This window comes from Salvia splendens, chromosome 8 (assembly GCF_004379255.2).
Source record: "Salvia splendens isolate huo1 chromosome 8, SspV2, whole genome shotgun sequence".
Lineage (NCBI taxonomy): Eukaryota > Viridiplantae > Streptophyta > Magnoliopsida > Lamiales > Lamiaceae > Salvia > Salvia splendens.
The window spans coordinates 1,172,974-1,191,422 of NC_056039.1; the positions used below are offsets into that span (position 1 = coordinate 1,172,974).

The window sequence follows — 18,449 nt, forward strand, 5'->3', positions numbered from 1 at the left end:
AATCCTCCTCAAGATCCGCAGTAGTTCTCATCAAGATCTGTCGTAGTTCAAAGGTAGGATGTATAGCTAGCTACATGCATGTTTAGAGATTTATGTTGAATTCGCTCAGATCTATTATTTTTTCTATTTTAGATTGCATTTTCTTTTCGTATCTTTTTCTATGTAGGTGTGCTACTTTTGATATTTAAATTGACAAACAACATTTATTGTTCTTTATTATGTGGTGTTGATGTGTACATTAATATTCAATCCAAAATATTTAAAAAAAATATTTCTGGGCTAATCTTAATAAACATAAGTTTTTTTTACATTTCTATTTTTGACCAAATTTGTTAATTTCGCTAGTATTATTATAATGGAATTGTATTTTCTATACACAGAAGATTATTTAATTCTTGAGAATTAACAAAATATAAAAAAGCATTTAAACAAAATAACCCCTTCAATTCAAATCACAAATCATAAAATTAATCATGGAGCAATCCTATACAGGATTATGGTATAAATTATTTTTGGTAATTTAAAAATTCATATAACTTTCCACTTATTGTCTTTGATTATTTTTAGATATAAATACTTTTAATTGAATGCAATTAGTGGTATAGACCATACTATAATTAAATTGTAGAATTAGATGAGAATTAACTCCATACATACACCCAAATAAACATTCAAATCTTACTATACTTCTCAAATTTTAGATTTGGTATTTGAATATAATTGTAGCAAAAAGGCGTTTCCATCGCCTTGACGGCCCCCACACTTCGGCCCGACATCATGTGAGTGGGTTAAATCAGGGTACGCAGTTCCCGTTAAGGGGGAGACCTTAACCCACTGACTGGCAGAAGCACATCTCCAAATGCCTCACACCAGTGCCTGAGAGATGAAAACAATTATACGACATCAGTGTGATTCGAACCTTGGCTCATTGTAGCAAGATCTGCCCCTCATTGCCAACTACGTTGCCTCTGCGGGCAGTATTTGAATATAATTAACAATATAACATCTGTACCGGAATATATATTAAAATTAGTAATTTGGGGCTTGTTACTGTAACTGAATATAATTAGTAATATAGAACTTATTATAATTAAGTTCTAGAATGATTTGGAATTAACTCCATAAATACATCCTAGTGAATATCCAAATCTTACTATAATAAACCAATAACTTTTGAAATTTAAGGTTTGGTATTCTAGTTTTTTTTAAATTTATAATTTTAATATATTATTCTTTATTTACGTATAATCAATTAAGTTTTACTTACTTGAAGATTTATAAAAAGTAAAGCAATTTATTAGAATAATTGTTTAAATATCAACATTCTTTAAATCTCATTCTAAAAAATTATTATTACTCCATAACTTTGTAGAGTTAATAAATCTTAATTACTTTGATAAATTTTTTTTAAATTTAAAATATAATATCCATATATATAAGATCATTGATGATTTAATATATAGTATAAGATCTTTGATGATTTAAAATTTGACAAATTTATTAATTTATGACGATATAATATTTATGGTACTAAAGAAGTCATAACCATATTTTCATTAATTAAATATCTTTTTTACAATCCTCTTTTTCTATTTATTGATGAAATATATTTGTGACTATATACTATGCTTGTGTCGACGGCTAATGAGTATTTACATAATCTCATTATTCAAATTAAAAATACTATGTATAAGTTAACATCCTTGATATCAAGTACTATATAATTGATACAAATTAAATTCCTATTTAATTAAAAAGGATATCGATTAGTAGTATATAATTATATACTACTATTATTACTTATTATATAAAATATTAAAAAGCTCAAAATAAAGCCTAAATAGTATACTCCATATTTAATTAAACCCTAATCTTCAAACCTACAGGAGGGGTGCCGCCGCCATTTCCCTCTCTGTCTATCTCTATCTCTCTGCTCTCTTTGTCTCTTCTACGACCACCGCATCCTCATCCCTACTCGCCGCTCGCCAAGGCTCTCCACCGCCGTGCATCCCTAATTCTACCGCCCTACTTCCCGCCCGCCTGCTTCAGCTATCCCACCAACCTCGGGCAGCCGCCGCTGCCGCCACACCGACAGTTCTCTCGGTCAGCCGCAGCCCGCTGCTTCACCATTATCTCAGATCTCTCTCGGTATCACGCCCCACCACAATTGTTGCCGCCCCAGCAGCCACTGCATTCGGCGTCTGGACTCGCCGCCGTCACCCTCTGTTCCTTCATGCCGCGTCGCCCTTGTTCCCGGTAAGATATCTTTCTCTTAATTTTGCTTTTGTTTTTTCAAATTTGTAAAAATAAACCCAATGTTTTGGTGTTCAAATTTTCAGAAACGGGTAGATCGAAAGATTCTACCTTTGTCGGTAGCCAGAGTGGCCGCCGGATTCGGGCCAGAATCGCCCCCATGGATGAAATTTGTTGTTTGAATTAGCATTTATGTAGATTTGTTACATAGAAATATGGCAATGGTGTAAGTATCTTGTTGGAGAAGACACACCTCATGGCTCATTGCACTTCTCAAGACATCTCTTAAGAAATATTCTGCACAAGGAGCTCAAGATGGCGTGTGAAATGTTCTTAACACAGCCTGTTTTAAATGACCAAAAGGTTAAATAAAATAGCTTCACATTTTCCCTCCAAAAAGGATAAAATTGTCTTTTTATCAAACTGTCACTTTAGATTAGTATAGATTCTGTTTTTATTTTAATTTATGTAATTCCAATTGTAATAAATTTGTTTCCATATATTTTTTCTTCTCTATTTAAGTTGTACAGAGTATGTTATATACTATTGCATTTGACAATTTCTATTTTGCTACCCAATTCCTACCATCTCATGATAAATACAAACACCAAATTTATGGAGAGAGATAGGTTCCAAAATTTGACTTAATGTAAAAAAATCTTTCATCATAGTAAAAGTGCAATATCAAACTATTAATACATCACCATTAATAAATAATAATACTAGTACAAAATAAGGGAAGATCTTAGTTACTAAATATAATAGTCTCAAATTCTCAATTTCCCAAATGAAACTACAAATTTAACCTTCTTAAGTGCTGACGATGAAATGTAAATTGCCATCCCTGAAACGTGGCCAATTCCTTCTCTTCAAAACACACAATTACTGCGTGTGAAATTTTTTTTCCAAATTCCAATCCCTATTTAACAAATCGAAAACCCTCTTCGCCTTCTTCTCCCCAATTCAAGATTTCAAATCATAAAAGTTGGTAAAACTTATAGAAAGAGCAGTCTACTTTTCACCGAAGAAATCAGGTTAGGTTATCATGGAGAGTTCAATTATTTAAAAAAAAATTGTATATCGTTGTCTTGGTTTTTGTTTTTACTTTTGCTTTGATCAATCCGTTTGATTTGATTGTTGTATCTTTGAATTTGTTGGTCGATTCTTAAAAAGATTCATTTGCGGCAAGGTTTATGGTGAATTTCTTGTTTCTTTCTGATCTTAGGGTTTTGTGTGGCTAGGTTAATTTTGGGTTGGTGGAACTAAAAATGCCTGTTCTATAATTGGAGTAGACTGAGCAAATTGCTGATTTCAATTACTTTCTGCACCTTTGAATGTTCAACGAAATGATTATTTTAGTTTGGATAAAAATTCAAACTTGTTGTGTTTAAATCGCATTAGTGAGTGAATTGAATTTCTATGTAATTGCATTTATATGAACTGTATTGAATTCCGTCTTGCAATGGATGACTCTCAGGAGGTAGGAGGCGTAGCAATTTCTGTATCATGAGCAATCCACAGGAAATTAGGATGTATACAAGGGCTAGAAGTAGGAGACGGACACTGGATGTCGATCTCAATGCTTTACCACCGTCACATGAAATCGGGGAACAGGGTGTTGTTTCGCACCATACTAGGTCGCATGGTAGGCAGGAGGCTGGAAGAAGTGCCACCACCCTGCCTCCGCCAATTGATGTAGAGGCGCTTGATGGCGACGTTATTATATGTTCTCCTACTGCATTTGCAGAAGTATGCAAGTGTTGCTTTCACCTTGTCACCTGTTATGCATTTGAGTTCGATTCCCTATCTATAACGTATTGGTATAGTCATGTGATTTAGCTTCTGTTTTTTATTTTCAGGCCAAGAACAACGCCAGAAGGAACCGTGGGCGTACTGTCGTGGTTGATGTGGATAGTGGTAACTTCTATATACTTTTTCTTCTCTATCATTACGATGTTCCTCAAACCTTAGTGATCTTGCTGGTGCTATTTCCTTCGTGTGATTCATCATTATTTGAAGCATACATTTGCGGATTGTGATTACTATTCACTTACTATGTTTTCCCAACTTCAGTAGCTTTATTAGAAGTATATCATAGTATCTGAAGACTGAAAATCATATTGATGTTGGAGCAATTATGATACAAAAGAATGTTAGCTTAGCTTATGTGTCTCATATACTTTACGAGTCTGATAGAAAAAAACGAACTTTACGAGTACTATCAGCCTCTGCCTCTCAGATTCTAATCCTAACATAGTTGTCTTTAGACCTTTTTCTTGAATATATGTCATTAGAAGCGTCTAACTAATTCCATGTTGTAGCAATGCGTCCTTTTTATGTGACTAGTTCAAGTAATACATACGGACTAGCTCAATTAGTACAACTGTACAACTGCTGATTGAAAAATGAGCTGTTCGTCTCTCCTCATCAATCAACTTCATTCTCGAATACTTGTTTCATTCTTTCTGTTTTTTCACATTATAGAATTTTCTTGCTGATATGCTTAGATATGTTCACAGATGACAGAGCATCACGCAACAAGCGCAGAAGGGTTCCTACAAACCAGACAATTATAAACTGCGACCTTTACATAAACCTCGAAAGCACTAGCAACTCAACGGTAACATACGACACACCTTCCTTCCTTCGTTTTTCCTCTGCTTTTCTGTTTCAGCTTATTACGCACAATGGTATTTGAATTTTTAGAGGGAAAGTGGCAAAAGCGCTGCAGTGCCTATACCTCCTGTTCCACCAAAGGAGCCGACATTCAGCTGTCCCATTTGCATGGGCCCGCTAGTTGAAGAGATGAGCACGAAATGCGGCCACATTTTCTGCAAGGCGTGCATCAAAGCTTCCATAGCTGCTCAGGGGAAATGTCCAACGTGCCGGAGAAAAACGACGACAAGAGACATTATTAGAGTGTACCTTCCCTCAACTAGAACTGCTTGATGTCTCTGTGAGTGTGTAGCTCTCTTATGGTCGGTTTTGTACTGTCTTCACAGCACGCAAGATTCTAAAATTTGAGTTGGTTATTCAGTCTTCTTTTTTTCGCTTAATATGACAATATATATTATGATAGTTATAGATATAATTGATTAAATTGGTTGCTATGTGGCATCTGTTTTAGCATTTTGAAATTGCAATAATAAGATTTGATATTTAGTCAATATATCTGTAATCTAAATAGCTGATTAAACTAAATCACTTTTTTTAAGTCTAAAACCAAGAAAGTTTCAAATATCAAATTTATACTTACATGATTTTTCTAAATTGTATAAGTTTAAAAAATGCAAATTGTATTTAATAGGAAGTAAATTTTGATTTAATCCGATTATTTTTTAAAAGACTATACTTTAGGACATATTCTTGATTTTGTTAATTCATTGCATTCGTATTTTATTATAAAATTAATATATAAAAATATGATTCACAGTCTATTATAATTTTATTGAGGTATCTTAAAACTCGTACTAATTTAAAATGAGATACTACGTATTAATAAATTTTCATAATAAATTGTAAATTTGGTAAAAGTGTTTCGCCAAATATTTGAATTTAAGTGCGGAAAACAGAAGATATAAGAAGAAAAACGATGTTTGCAGTACAAGAATTAAAGTGACAACCATGAAATACACAATTACTAATACTAGAATTGTGCACAGCCAAATGAGTAGTGTAGTGATTACTAGCTAATCCTAATGAATCAAAATAAACCAAGGTTAATATGAGTTTGTTGAAAACCTCTGTAGCTCTACTACTCCTCCAAATAAATTGATTGGTAGAGATAGCAACATATTGATTTTTTTTTGTTTGAACTTAATATTAGCTAGCCTTTTTGCATAACAGATAATTCAATTTTCAACTAAGATATTTTGTGGAATTTTTTTATAAAAAGTTAAAAACTACATTAAATAAACATAAATATATAAAGACTTGCTGAAAAAAATTGCATAAGGATCTAATGAAATAAAGAGTAAAAAGGACCTACTTATGCGTTTTACTAATTTTTTTACCAGTTTCATGTATAACATCAAACAATTTCTTAAAATCGAATCAAATTCGCATTTTTTATTCACGCACGGTGGGTCTATATATATAACTATGAGTCATATTTAATTAATTTTCCTATTTAATTTTCCTTATATTTCTTTAACTCTTCCCAAGTTAAAATGGTACACATAATTAAGGGCGGAACGAGTACAATTTTCCAGCAAATTCAAATAGTAGAGTAGTTTATTTATCAAAACTACTTTTTTTTATCATCCCTATACATAATCAATGTAGTAATATTAATAAAAACTACTACTGATTCATGATCCACACTAATATATTAATCGCTGTGCTTTCCAAAAACGTGCAATCTCCCCCCTCTGAGGTGATAGCAAAAGTTGTGCATTCCAAATAGTAGTAATTCAATTTTTCAGGTAAGATATTATGTACGAATCTATCTAAATAATAGTAGTAGATGATATTTTAATTTATAATGAAAATATAAACGTTTCCATCAAATAAGATGAAAGATATAAAAAATAAAAGTAAAAAGACCTGCATAAATGAAAATTGTATTCGAATAAAAAAAATACTCCATATAAAGATCTAATGAGATGAAGAGTAAAAATATGCATTTTGCCTAAAATCAATATATAAATTAAATACGAGAACACGACCAATTTTATTTATAAGTCTGAAACAATTTTTTAAAACTCGTGTCTTTATTGAATAATGCAGGCGTTGGGATCTTCTTCGCAGGAGCGGCCGTGATACGGATAGAGCTCTGACTGCGGCAGCGGCTGCGGCTTATACGATGAATATCTTGGATCATAATCATACGATGGATACCGCAGATCATAATCATAGGATGAATAATCAAATTGGGAATATTCCGATGGCCACGGTCTTACCGTTGGATGAGGCGCCCACGCAGATGCAGGTGTTTCTGTTGTTTCAGTCACCGGTGTTTCCACTGGCTCAGGCGGCGGCGTATATGGTGTTTCTGTTGGCTCAGGCGGCGGTGTTTCTGTTGGCTCTGTCGGTGGTGTTTCTGTTGGTTCAGGCGGCGGTGTTTCTGTTGGCTCAGGCGCGGTGTTTCTGTTGGTTCAGGCGGCGGTGTTTCTGTTGGCTCAGGCGGCGGTGTTTCTGTTGGCTCAGTCGGTGGTGTTTCTGTTGGCTCAGGCGGCGGTGTTTCTGTTGGCTCAGTCGGTGGTGTTTCTGTTGGTTCAGGCGGCGGTGTTTCTGTTGGCTCAGGCGGCGGTGTTGCTGTTGGTTCAGGCGGCGATGTTTCTGTTGGCTCAGGCGGTGGCGAAGATGGGGGCGGAGGTGTTTCTGTTGGCTCAGGTGGCGGCGAAGATGGTGGTGTTGGTGCTGGCGGTGGCTCAGGCGGCGGTGTAGATGGTGGTATAGGGTTTTCATTTTCCGGTGGCGGCGGTACTTTCTTTTTGGGGTGGCGCTTGCTGCCGAAGAAACATGAAATTTTGAAGTATATTGTCATTTTTTTAATGTTTGGGGTATTGCAATTTGCAAGTATGAATAATGTGAGTATATAATATATATTTGAGTATTTCATTTAATTAATATGATTGTATTGTGTTAATTCTCTACTAGTAATGTTATTATATAATATTATCTTCATTAGATTTTTGGCATACATAATATATACTGTCGCATTAATTTCATATTAATAATGTCTAATTACTAATAATTGTATGCATAGTTTATACTCATCACTTATAGAGTTATAGTAATCAATCAATCAATGATTGTTCTCATACCAATACACACGTGTGTGTATATATGGTTAGTTAGTTTATTGTAAATATAAACAGGTAAAAATAAATCTCTAATTTCAAGCTTTTCAGTTATTTATCAGATAATTACTCACTTCATTCACAAAATAATGTCTATATTTACTAATTGGACCGTCCATAAAATAATTGTCCACACTTTTACTATTTATAAACTAATATTGAGTATATAAAAGTAGGATCTTTATTCCACTAATTTTTTCCACCATATATATTTATTCACATTTTTAAAATCCTCACAGTGAGACTTTAAATTGTAAAAACACAAATTTCAACAGCAGGGTTCTTGACCTGATTACAATATTAATGATTATGTAATTTGTTGGTTTATCAAGTTGATATGGTAACGGTCCAACCTGTTAAAGTGATATTAAAAAAATGATTTGTTAAGAAATTCTTCAACTCAAACATGAACTCGACTTGCTGCATCAAATATGAACTCGACTCGTATACGATAAGAACCCATTTGATACACGATGCTATCTGTGTTGACACGACACAATGGCGACACTAACTTGTCCTTTGACATGACAAAGATATGGCTCAGTGGCAGTCTGATGGTGGTGGTGGTTATGACGGGAAGTGAAGGCAAGAATGGAGAGGTGGATTTGAAGAATTGATGATGAAGGTAAAGAAAGAAATGAAGACGTCAAGACAATAAATAAAAATGAAATTGAAAATAATATAATACATTATGATACTAACACATTAATTTCTGGCATGTTCGTGCCAAATTTTTTGCCTGAACATAATTCGATTCTTATTTAGTTCTATATGATACTACTATTAGTTAAAAGGCAATTGATTGAAAGATAGTATATACAGAGTAATTAGTACTAGTAGGTGGTGTTCGGTTTCCTAGATAAAATAATACCAAGATACAATTTAGGATTGAGTTGTGAGATTATTTTAGTTATAGGGGTTAGCTATGACTAATTATCCCATGATTACCCATCTATGATTGAATTGTGGGATTGAATCTTATGAACCAAACACAATACAAATTTATTCCGGATTACAATCTTGCAAACCGAACACCCCCGTAGTGGAGTAGTATACCGGAACCGGTAGTATACTTCGTTCTAAATAGTAAATAACAAAAAATTCGACGCCTTCTATTAGAGAACCCTTTATAAGAATATTATGATAATGTTTGTATTTAATTACATTCCTATATATAAATAATAATGATATTAGTAGTATTTGTTTTTTTTGTTTAAGCCTACATAATAATGCAGGCGTTGGGATCATCTTCGCATGAGTGGCCGTCACGCGGATAGAAATAAGTAGGCGGCGGGGGTGGGGGTGGCGGCGCATTCCAAAGCGGTACAATCGTCCCCCTCTGAGGTGATAGCTCAAGATATGAGAAATCTTCCCATTGTTCAGTCGGCGGCGGTGTTTCCAACGGCTCAGGCGGTGGCATAGGTGTTTCTAGTGGCTCAGGCGGTGGTGGTGGCGGTGTTTCCGATAGCTCAGGCGGTGGTGGAGGTGTTTCTAGTGGCTCAGGCGGCGGTGGTGGTGTTTCCGATGGCTCAGGCGGCGGCGTAGGTGGTGGTGGCGGTGTTTCCGGTGGTTCAGGCGGCGGTGTTACCGATGACTCAGGCGGTGGGGGAGGTGTTTCTAGTGGCTCAGGCGGTGGTGGTGGTGTTTCTGATGGCTCAGGCGGAGGCGTAGGTGGTGGTGGCGGTGTTTCCGGTGGTTCAGGCGGCGGTGTTTCCGATGGCTCAGGCGGCGGCGTAGGTGGCGGTGGCGGTGTTTCCGGTGGTTGAGGCGGCTTGTTTTTGGAGTGGCGCTTGGTGCCGAACAAACATGAAAGTGTGAAGAAGAACATTGCCGTGGTTCTTATGGGAAATTTGTGCCTATATATTTATATTTATATTTGAGTCTTCTCTTTTGCGTTCTCGATAATACTATCTTCATTACCGATTTAGCATACATAATACTGTTATATTAATTTCATATTAATAATATCTAATTTCTAATTGTAATATACATATTTATTGCTCATCACTTAAAGTAATTAATCGACGATTGTTCTCATATTATTATTAATATGATATTAATATTAATACACATTGCGTGTATTAAACGGGTAAACTTGATTCTCTAATTTCAATCTTTTTAGTTACTAATCTTGTAAAAGGATATTAATACACGTATTGCGTGTATTAAACGGGTAAAATATATATATAAAGGTCGTACAATGGGTTGTGGGATGTAGAAGTATTGTTTAATTATATCACTTGATTAGTTCTACTTTCATCACCAAAAATGTACTGATAAACAATATTGCATTTTACATTATGCACGAAATATGTACTGGATTGATCAGTGGTCTCTATTACGGCCGGTAAGTTTTGACACGATACAAAATCTCGACATGAATATGCATGAAGTTATTCGGTTAATTAGATCAAGCATTATTGGGTCGAACCAATAAGAACCCGATGATTTCGAGTTGGATTAGGATTTGGCATGAAAAGATTGGGTTAATATTGGTCAACCTGATATCAACTGCATGATATAAAATGTGTCGTTATGTATAACTATGAAATTAGTTCTAGAATAGTTTCATAATAGTAATAGTACTGAACCATATTTTTTTAAATTAATTTTGATTTACTAATTTTTAAATTTTTGTTTTGAATTTGTTTATCTTTTTTTGTTCTTTCGTTTGTTTATATATCTTTTGTCAAATTTTGTAAAATATATACCAATGTGTATAACTAACTAATTGTAAATCATTTATTAATAGTACTATAATTTATGATACAATTCCTGATTTTTTGAAAATTATAGAAAATAATAAATAGCTCCAACTAAGTGTATATATTTATGATGTAAATTTATCGATATTTAATAAAATTATTCTCCATATGACTAATATTCTCAAAATTTGAAAAAATATAAAAAAAATATCTCTGAATAACAAGAAAATTGAAAACGACACTGTATATAATTTATTAATTAGAAATTAACATCCTTTCATATTGGCGCCAAATACTATAAGGTAGCATATGAATTTAAGCATGTGTATAATATAATAAAAAGTTAAAAACATATTTCCCGATTCCGAAAATCAAAATCAAACATACGAATTTCACCAAAATGTAGAAAAAACACACACAATATTCCACGGAATTAAAAGTGCAGAAAAAATGAAACCCTAACTACATGACAAAGCATTGAGCATTGGGATCTTCGTCCATGGTGTAGCCGGCTTGCGGCAAGAAAGTTCTAGGCGGCGGCGATGGCAGAGGCGGAGGGTTTATTGGCCCCGGGGTCCAGCTCGAATATTGTGGCGGATAGTAGGAATTGTTCGAATATCCTCCTCCATAGCCGAAGTTCGCCTCTGGCGGCGGTGGGGAAGCTTCCGCTGGTGGTTGAGGCGGCGGCGGGGGAGCTTCGGCTGGTGGTTGAGGTGGCGGCGGGGGAGCTTCGGCTGGTGGTTGAGGCGGCGGTGGGGGAGCTTCGGCTGGTTGAGACGTCGAAGCCTCGGATTTTGAGCCTTTCTTGCTTTTCTTTTTTTTGCCAAATAAACCCATTTTTGTGGCTTGGTATATTTGATTGTTAGTTCTTGCATGTATTTATGTAGAGGGTTTTGTATAAGGGATCACGAATTACGTTGAATCAAAAATGTGATTTTAATCGAATTTGTTGTATAATAAATTTAGTTACGAGAATAAAAATGTCACTATTTTGATGATTTTGGTAAGAATGATTTGGTTCTTGATATAGTATGTCGATGAGAAGGTTGATTTTTGAAATGATAGTGTTTGATAAAGAAAGTAGAGAAAATGAAAGGAGATATGGGAAATGTGTAAATACTTGATAAAATAAAATAAATATAAGGTCGTATGTACAATGGGTCATGGAATGTAGAATATATACTTCATTTGTTTGCTTGCTCATATAGTAAATATTTTCTTAAGACATATGCTGAGTTAAAAGAGGACTTTAATTTGCGGGCAGAGTTTTTTTAGTTATTTCTTAAATATTATTGCAGTATAATATCTGTTAATTATTAATATTATATCATTAAGTTTTACTAATATATAGAACTAGTATTAATTTTGAGGACAGGAGGTACATCAATATGTCCTATACTCCTATTGACTAGAATATTCTACTTTGATGAAAAAATGTTAGTTCTAAAAAATGTACTAGTATCTTTACATTATTTATACATTTTATAAATATCATACAAAATGAAAAAAGGGATCTAAAAAAACCTTTCAAAATATAGCAAAAATTAATTTTGATTATTCTAATTAAATTTTGGATACTATCAAATTTATTAGAGAATTTTAAATTTACCATACTAAAATTTTCTAATCATTTATGTAATATTTATTTAAATTTTGGATATGCTATTAAAATATGCATATCATTGGATTTATTCCGAAATTTATTAGATTTGATAGTAAAATATTTTATATTTCAATTATTTTCTATACACAATTCTATATGCAGAATACCCTCAATTTAATAAATTGAACTAGTTATTTTGTTTTAAAATTTCTCATAATGACAAGAAGATATTCACAATAAATTTGTATAAAATTTTTATAAATGTTCAAAATAGATTAATGATGCGAATCAAATTTCCTATCCTTGTTCTCGTTCATTTTAAGTGTTGTTACGTATGCTTAGAGTTAAAAAGGTGTTAATTTTCATTGTAGAACGGAAATGGTGATATGAAATTAAAGAAGTTGGATTGAAATAGAGTAGGAAATCTTGTTGCAAAAGAAACATACAATCCAGTTAAATAAAAAGTAGAGAAACCCTAATTAAAAGGTTTTATCTCTACTCTTCCAAACCCTAACTAATTAGATGGGATCTTGATTCATGATTTGGCAGGAGGTGTGCAGATGTAGTCACCAAATGTCATTGTTGTAGGAATTGCTGTGGTATCCGTAGTAATCCGCCGGCGGAGGAATTAGCTCTCCCGGCGGCGGATTGAGTTGGTAGGGCGGTTGTTGGTAGGAATAGTCATCCATGCTATTGTAGGAATTGTTCCAATATCCTCCTCCATAGTTGAAGTTCGCCTCCGGCTCTTCCTCTGGTGGTTGAGGTGGCGGCGTGGGAGCTTCGGCTGGTGGTTGAGGCGGAGGCGGGGGAGTTTCAGCTGGTGGTTGAGGCGGAGGCGGGGGAGTTTCAGCTGGTGGTTGAGGCGGAGGCGGGGGAGCTACGGCTGGTTGAGGTGTCGAACCCTCGGATTTTGAGCCTTTCTTGCTTTTCTTTTTGCCAAATAAACCCATTTTTGTGGCTTGGTATATTTGACTGTTAGTTCTTGCATGTATTATATAGAGGGTTTTGTATAGGGGATCGAATTATATGAAATGTGATTTTGTGATCGAATTTTTAGTTATGAGGATGGGATATAATGTATAACTTTTATGATGATTGCGGTAACAATTGTTTGGTTGTCTTGATTTAGTTATGTCGATGAGAAGGATGATTTTTGAAATTATATAATTAGTGTTCGAGATAAATGTAGAAATATGTGTTATGTGGGATGTAGAATATGTCACCCGCTTTGCTTTCTTTACACACTAAAACAATTTCTTAGAATATTTGTTTAGTAAAAAGAGAACTTTAATATGTTGACACAGAGATTTTTAATTCTTAATTCTAATTGAAATGTAAATCAACCACTTGTGTTTTTCGTGCTAAATATATCCACTCATTTAAGCAATATTTATTTTAAATTTTTGATATGTAATCAAAATATGCACAGCATTGGATTCATCCCAAAATTAATTAGATAAGTTAGTAAAAAAAATTATATTTCATTAGTTTTTTACACATGCCGTCTTAAAATTTAAAACATTATGTAAATAGTTATACGATGACGTCTATGATAAGAAGATTTTCACAATTTACTAGTGTAACAAGTTTATAAATGTTAAAAATAGATTAATGATGCGAATCAAATGTGGTGTTATGTATGTTTGGACAAATTGGAAAAAATATCAAAAAAATTAAAAGCCTACTGAATAATTAACACTATAAGTGCTGGGCGGTAGTACGGATCCTCCGGCTCCGGCGCCGGCGATATATTCCGGCGTTGTGGAAGGGGGATAGTGGTAGCACGGCAACAGCTGCTGCTCCGTCACCGGCGCAGGGGGATAGTCGTAGTGCGGCACCAGCTGCATCTCCGGCTCCGGCGTCGGGGGATCATGGGAGGTCGAAGCCTCGTGTCCAGAGCGCCGCTCTGCGGAAAAGAATCATTTTTATTTTTTTGGTTTATGTTTTTGGAGTTTTGGTGGTTTGTATTTAAGTTATAGAGAGGGTTTTGTGTGTTGATAATTGATATGGATATATCATATGTGGATCTTGGGTTTGTTTTGATCGAATTTTGGGTGTGATTTTTTGTATAATGAGTTTAGTTATGTATGAGGGTAAAATGTCACGATATTGGTGATTATGGTGGAAAATTTGGTTCTTGATTTAGTTATGTCGATGAGAAGAAAACATATTGGAATTGATTTTTTTAAAAAGTATAGAAACGACTTAATAATAAATTATTTAAATATATATGAGAATATCAGTTCGAAAATATTTATAAGGGAGTTTGAGTTTATGACTTTGAGTTAGGGGTAGAACTTTAATAGTTTGGTCATATTAATAATTTGAAAATGTAGGAGAATACTAATAGGTGGCGTTCGGTTGTCATTACTAATATCATGAGACTATTCATCTAGGATTAAGTTGTGGGATTATGTTAATTGGAGGGGGGAGGCTATGACTAATTATCATGAGACTATTCATCTAGGATTAAGTTGTGGGGGTTTAATTTTATGAACCAAACATGATACATATTTAATCATGAGATTTAATCTTGCCAACCGAACACCCACATGGTGTAATATGGACGAGCATCAACAATTTTAGAAAGTGTATGTACGTATTAAAAATAGGTATATGTACATAAGTAGTTATGTAATCAATTAGTTAACCTAATTGTAATATTGAAGGGTTGTGTAATCAATTAGTTGACGTTTGTAACTATTTTTAAGTAATGATATAATTCGATCTTTAGTTATATTGATACTTTAATTAATTGGTCTATTGAATAAAGGAAGGTATAGATTTTATGGGCCTAGTGCAAGTAAGTAATCTAGATTTCTTAAATTAATACGCGATATGAATATATAATATTTTGCTTATAAGATAAATAATCTGATTGAAGAATGGGCTAACCAGAAATTCTTAAATGAACGGGCTAGGGTGACCCAATAAAAAGTTAAAAAATAATAACTCAACAAATATAATGTGGATCCTAATTTCAAATAGAAGTTTTAAATGGATGAGGAATTGCCTACAAAAAATCACCAATCACCTAATTTGATAATTAATAAACCAATAAATCAACCAATATTCTACAAATCTGTTAGTAATAGGGACCAATTCAATCACGCAATACTAACACGATTCCAAAAAATCAAAATCAAACATGTGAACCAAATAGTATGTGTTTTTATTTACGGAAGGTGGGATTACTAAGTTCAATCCAATCATGTGAGCATAAAATATACATAGTTCAATCCAACTAAAAATAAATAAAAATCAAATCACCAACATAACAATATCTGAACTAGACTCGCATTTAGTAAAAAATCAAAGACAAAAAAGAAGCAAATGACATAACCACGACCAACACACACCTCCCTCCGCCAACAAATAAAGAGGCAACCAACAGCGCAACCACAAAAGCCGAGAGCTATCCCAACCACGCACATGAGAGGTCATAATGCTAATAGCGACGATACGGCGGGTTTGATGCCCAATCAAACGGTACAGTTGGTTGAGGCGATGGCCGTATTACTGGTGGCTCAGGTGGAGGCGCCGTGGATGGTGGTGGCGGTGTTACGGCCGGTGGCTGAGGTGGCGGCGGCGGCAGCGCTATCTTTTTGGAGTGGCGCTTGCTGCCGGAGAAACAATTCATTTTTTAGACTATTAATTGTCAAGGTTTTTTTAAATTTATGTTTGTGTATTAAAAGTATGGGAAATGTGTGTCTATATATAGGATGTGTAAAGGTATACAAAATATACTATTTTAAATATTCCGCTTAATTACGATGATTGTGTTGTGTTATATCAATTCTCTACAAATTGTTAGTGTTATATCTATAATATTATCTTCATTAGCAATTTGGCATACATAATATTGTGACATTAATTAATTTCATATTAATATGATCTAATTACGTATTTTCGTAACATTTTATCGATTTGTACAGCTAACGTACATTTGAACAAATTTTATTACTCGATTCGCCCATTATGAATCATTTCAATTTGTCGTGAATAATTATCTTATTTTCTTTTAATTATTACTAAAGTATTTCGTAATTCCAAAAATCAAAATTTTAAAACATGTGAATTTAGCCAAAAATAAAATCAAATATAGGGAAAAAAAACATACAATTCACCAAATTAAAATTGCAACAAATGAGCATTAATCGTTGAAATCAGCTCGAGGCAGGCGGCTTGTAGGGGCTCGGAGCAGGCCAGGGAGATGGTTGAGGCGACGACCAGGTAGCTTGTTGAGGCGACGACCAAGTAGCTTGGGCTGGTGATTGAGACGAGGGCGGGGGAGCTTGGGCTGGTGGTTGAGACGCCGAAGCGTCGGATACGCTGTTCTTCTTTTTTTTGCTGAAGATACCCATTTTTGTGGCTTAGGTTTCTTTTCTTGCTTGTATTTATAGGGGAAGGAATTGTGTTAATACGGAAATAATGTCAACATTTTGAAGATTCTGGTAAGATATACTGTGATTTAGTTATTGATTTAGTAATGTCAATGAGAAGGTTGGTTTTTAAGATTATAAATATTAGTGTTTTTTAAAAGTATAGAAACGATAGTATTAGTAAATGTGTACACATTTGAGGAAATGAATAGAAGTATCGGAAATGTGTACACATTTGAGGAAATGAATAGAAATATCGGAAATGTGTATACATTTGAGGGGGAAAAAAGATCGTACAATTGGTTATGGGATGTAGAAGTAATTTGAAAATATTCCACTTTGATGACCAAAAAGGTGGTACTAATAAACAATATTGTATTTTACATTATTTAAACATTTTATAAGTATCATAAAAAATGAATTTAAAAAAGATTTTAAAAATATCTTTTTATAAAAAGAAAATTTGATTTTTATAATTAAATGCTGAAAATTAAACGTTGCATCGTCCGCGGTATCGTCTGCGTTGCCCACAGTGGGGCGGACGATACCGCGGACGATGCGTGCTCCAACACCTATCGTCCGCGGACGAAGCATAGGGCGCGGACGATGCATCGGGCATCGTCCGCCCCACTGTGGATGCTCTGAAGAGATCTAAAAAATCGTGCACGACGTCATCAATCGCCAACACAGTGAATTTCAACGCCGAAATTGTAACTGTTCCAGCAAGAGAGAACGTGATAGTCGAAGAAAGCGACGGCGAAGAAGTGATCGAATTGGAATTCGAAAGGGCTGTGGACAAAGTCCACACACACACTCCAGATTGCCCTAATTGTAGTAACCAAATTACTAAAGTAATTGTTCGAAGAAAGAAAAAGGCAAGCCATCGTCCAGACAAGCCACTTGACCTATTGGGATGCTTGAGTTGCTTCAGCATTTTCATACCTTCAGGTAATTAATAATGTGGCATTATAAATTAATACTATAGTCTTGATATTTTTTATTTAATTTATAGCATATGATTTGGGATTTAAGAAAATTAATGTGGGGTTTGTGTTTATTTGAAGCAGGGGATTGTTTGAATCCTTTTAGGTTGTTTAAATCCAAACCAAAATTGGAAAGTCACGAAATAGAAGATGGGCAGCCACCAATTTCTGTAGGGGGTACAACTGCTAATGCGGGATGTACTTTTCTTCATATACATAATCATACGATCTTAGTCATCTACTATTACGATTGGTTAATCGGTCGATTAAGTTATTAATCAAATTGATTAGTCAATTACTCGGCTAAGAAATTCTTCCAGCCTAGGAATCACAATTGAAATGATTGGGCCAAAAATCTTGAGTTCGAGTCTTCCATGGCACGGCCTTTAAACGATATGCATGTCTACGGACCATTTTCAAAATGTGTATATATAAATTTTAGGAAAGCCCTTTTAATGTTTCTCAGGGTCCAAACAAGGCCTACAAAGCCCAAACATTGGCCCATCAACTGCTATCGGGAGTACAACTACTAATGCAGCAGGTACATTTGGATGATACAAATTTAATGCAATCGATATTTTTCATTCACAACTTCTCGGTCTAAAATAATTAAAATTTTCCACTTTCATTTTTCCATAATTCATCTGATACAATTGGGTTTGAATTGATACATAGTTTTTTGATTCAAAGAATTGAAATGGTTATTTAATTTATAGGAA

At 34.3% G+C, this 18,449-nt stretch overlaps 2 protein-coding genes and 1 long non-coding RNA gene across 3 annotated transcripts; 2 read left to right on the forward strand and 1 right to left on the reverse strand.

Moving 5' to 3' along the window:
- Positions 1–1,592: 1,592 nt before the first annotated feature.
- LOC121743437 lies at positions 1,593–2,812 on the forward strand. The gene is made up of 2 exons (XR_006038254.1): positions 1,593–2,256; positions 2,340–2,812. It is a non-coding gene; the product is annotated as an uncharacterized LOC121743437 (long non-coding RNA).
- Positions 2,813–3,055: 243 nt separating this feature from the next.
- LOC121742957 (E3 ubiquitin-protein ligase RNF4-like) lies at positions 3,056–5,309 on the forward strand. Its single transcript, XM_042136108.1, has 5 exons — positions 3,056–3,287; positions 3,731–4,002; positions 4,113–4,170; positions 4,773–4,873; positions 4,960–5,309. The coding sequence occupies exons 2-5, from the start codon at positions 3,760–3,762 to the stop codon at positions 5,200–5,202; spliced, it is 645 nt and encodes a 214-aa protein (XP_041992042.1). The 5' UTR covers positions 3,056–3,287; positions 3,731–3,759; the 3' UTR covers positions 5,203–5,309.
- Positions 5,310–9,276: 3,967 nt separating this feature from the next.
- On the reverse strand, positions 9,277–9,885 carry LOC121744603 (leucine-rich repeat extensin-like protein 3). Its single transcript, XM_042138198.1, has one exon. It carries the CDS (start codon positions 9,883–9,885, stop codon positions 9,277–9,279), a length of 609 nt encoding a protein of 202 aa, XP_041994132.1.
- Between the last annotated feature and the right edge of the window lie 8,564 nt (positions 9,886–18,449).

Coding starts and splice junctions, on each gene's coding strand:
- LOC121744603 (XM_042138198.1), bottom strand. CDS start 9,885: ATGTTCTTCTTCACACTTTCATGTTTGTTCGGCACCAAGCGCCACTCC.
- LOC121742957 (XM_042136108.1), top strand. CDS start 3,760: ATGAGCAATCCACAGGAAATTAGGATGTATACAAGGGCTAGAAGTAGG. Junction 4,003..4,112: donor CTCCTACTGCATTTGCAGAA/GTATGCAAGTGT, acceptor TTTTATTTTCAG/GCCAAGAACAACGCCAGAAG. Junction 4,171..4,772: donor CGTGGTTGATGTGGATAGTG/GTAACTTCTATA, acceptor ATATGTTCACAG/ATGACAGAGCATCACGCAAC.